The following is a 2,278-nucleotide window of genomic DNA, read 5'->3' on the forward strand; positions in this document are numbered from 1 at the left end:
GCTCCTCCTTCAGCATCGAGAGTATCATGCAGGGCGCCAGCATAGGGGCCGCGCAGAGCCTGCCTCAGACGCCGTGGGGCTACTGCCACCTGCCTCAGCGCCCGTCGTGTCTGCTGCATCCCCAGGCCGCTACCCCCTTGCTGCACGTGTCCGCTGCCGCCTCCGCCCGGACGATTTTGCAGCAGCAGCAGCAGCACTGTGCCAGTTGCTGCGAGCCCAGCAAAAGCACGCTGCTAGGCCGTCACTTGTCCGCGGTCGCGGCCCTGCTGAGGTGCCCGCCGGCGGCCGAGGGCTCTAGGCTGACAGCGTTGACCGCCCCTTCGGGCGGAGAGGCGACCTCGCCAGCACCCACACCCACACCTGCCTGCGACCAGACTCCGGCCGGCGCACCCGGAGCCAGGTGGAAGGGGACTTCCAGCCCCGCCCCGCCCACCCTCCAGGCCGCAGCACCCGAGTCCTGCGCAGCCAAGCTATGTTCGATACAACAGAGCTACAAAGAACAAGTTGTATTCTGTTCTCGGAAAGAAATCCAGACAGACTAAAGGCCGGGCGTCACCTTTCTTTATCCGCTTCCGTTGTGGCTTCCGCAGGTTTTCTGATTTGCACCTTTCTCGAGGAACTGTGAACATGAGTTGGGTACTCTGGTTTGGCAATCGAAGAAACACAAGGAATACACAATGCAAAGCATGTTTCCCTTTTTTTACTCCCTGGGAACTGCAAGTATTCCGAAGTCAAGCGCCAAAATGCTCATGGTTTCTGTGTCTTCCCGAAATATATATGTAATATAAGCAGACTTTTAATTTCGTTAAGTTTATTTCATACCTGTGTGTCTGACATGCCGTATTCCATGGGGGAGATGCTAAATGCGTATGTAGAGTAAATAAAATACTAACGCACTGTGTCGTTTATTTTTTATTGTGTTCCTTACTTTCTAAACGGAGTTTCTTTTCAAACTTGCTTTCATTTCTCGAAATTAAACAATTGCTTTTGGATTCGTATTTCATTATAGAAATCAAAGTAACTTGTTTTCAGTGTGGCTTTTCAAACTTACTAATATCCGAGGTTGAAAAGTTGACTTTTTATTTTTTATTTTTTTAAGTTGATTTTTAAAATGAGAGCTTTCAGGGCGGAGGGCGTAGCTCGGTGGGAGCGGAATTGCCTACTGTGCGAGGCCCGGAAGAGGGCCAGAGGGAGGCAGACACGGGGTTGAGAAATCTCTAGAAGAAACAGAATGGGAAGAAATGGAGATCTATTCTTCATTTACTTCCCATGTTTAAAGACATTTTCTTGAATAAGCTAATGACTATCTGAGATCAGTTTGGGACGCGAACAGGCATTTTTTTCTCAGGGCATTCAGGGAAAATCCGTGTGTGTGTGTGTGTGTGTGTGCGCGCGCGCGCGCGCGACAGAATTTTCAGAAGCCACTCTAAATGTCGTTCCTCATCATATACTCTCCACCGTTAGCTGTGAATTTCTTCCTTCCGGAGGAGGGAGGATCCGGAGACCCATGTTTACATACGTTTTTCTCCGCTGCTTTTCCTCTCTGCCCGCCCGTCGAGTTGCCTGGACACTTTTGGCCGCCCTACCGCGATCCCCAGCCCGCCCAGCCCCGCGCTCTCCAGTGGCCCGGCCTCACCCCTGGCGACCGCGGGGCTGTGAGTTTAGGATTCTTCTCTCCCCTTTGCACACGGTGCCTTCGTCCGCACAGCACAGTGTTCTAAATAGAGCCACCCCCACCCCAGGAATCGGGCAGGTCTAGGAAGTCTGAGAGTCTGAAAACAAATCAAGAACAGAAGGGTCCTATTTCATTCCAAGTTCTTCACCTGTTCCTGGTTTCAAGTTCTTTTGAGCGAACGTTCCCAGGCCTACTTTCGTTCGTGTATTCAATTATCAAACATCCTCCCCGAGCCGGCTACTCCCTCTGGGCTCGGTTGGCGTCCTTCAATGTCTTCCTTCAGCGGGGAACCCGGGTGACTGAGAATCAGAGCCCAAACGAGGTCTAACCCCAAGCTCCCAACTGTTCCCTAAGGAAACCAGATCGAATGATGACTTGGATTCAGTGGCCGCGAAAAGTAAGCGCTGTTCTCCGCTCCCCCTTTGCCCAAAACCTTCGGGTGGGGCCGGCGCGGGACCCCCCTCCTCACCCCCGGCCACGCTCACGACCCTGCGGCGCTCGAGGTCCGTCCAGGGCTCCTGCGTGGGGCGTTCGGCTGCCCCTCAGGTCCTTGGCTTCAGCGCTTCCGCTGGAGTCGAAAACCACGTCGTGTCCGAGTCTCGC

The 2,278-nt window shown here is 53.6% G+C and overlaps 1 protein-coding gene across 1 annotated transcript in view; it reads left to right on the forward strand.

Annotated features, from left to right (window-relative positions):
* Positions 1-542, forward strand: part of Foxd4 (forkhead box D4) — a 1,720-nt gene extending 1,178 nt beyond the window's left edge. Inside the window, exon 3 of the mRNA XM_033757699.1 lies at positions 2-542. Within this exon, the coding sequence (XP_033613590.1) occupies positions 2-542 (541 nt within the window). The remainder of the gene's footprint in view (position 1) is intronic.
* The last annotated feature ends 1,736 nt before the right edge of the window (positions 543-2,278 follow it).

Source organism: Fukomys damarensis, unplaced genomic scaffold (assembly GCF_012274545.1).
Source record: "Fukomys damarensis isolate Sample0158 unplaced genomic scaffold, DMR_v1.0_HiC HiC_scaffold_31, whole genome shotgun sequence".
NCBI classification, from domain to species: domain Eukaryota; kingdom Metazoa; phylum Chordata; class Mammalia; order Rodentia; family Bathyergidae; genus Fukomys; species Fukomys damarensis.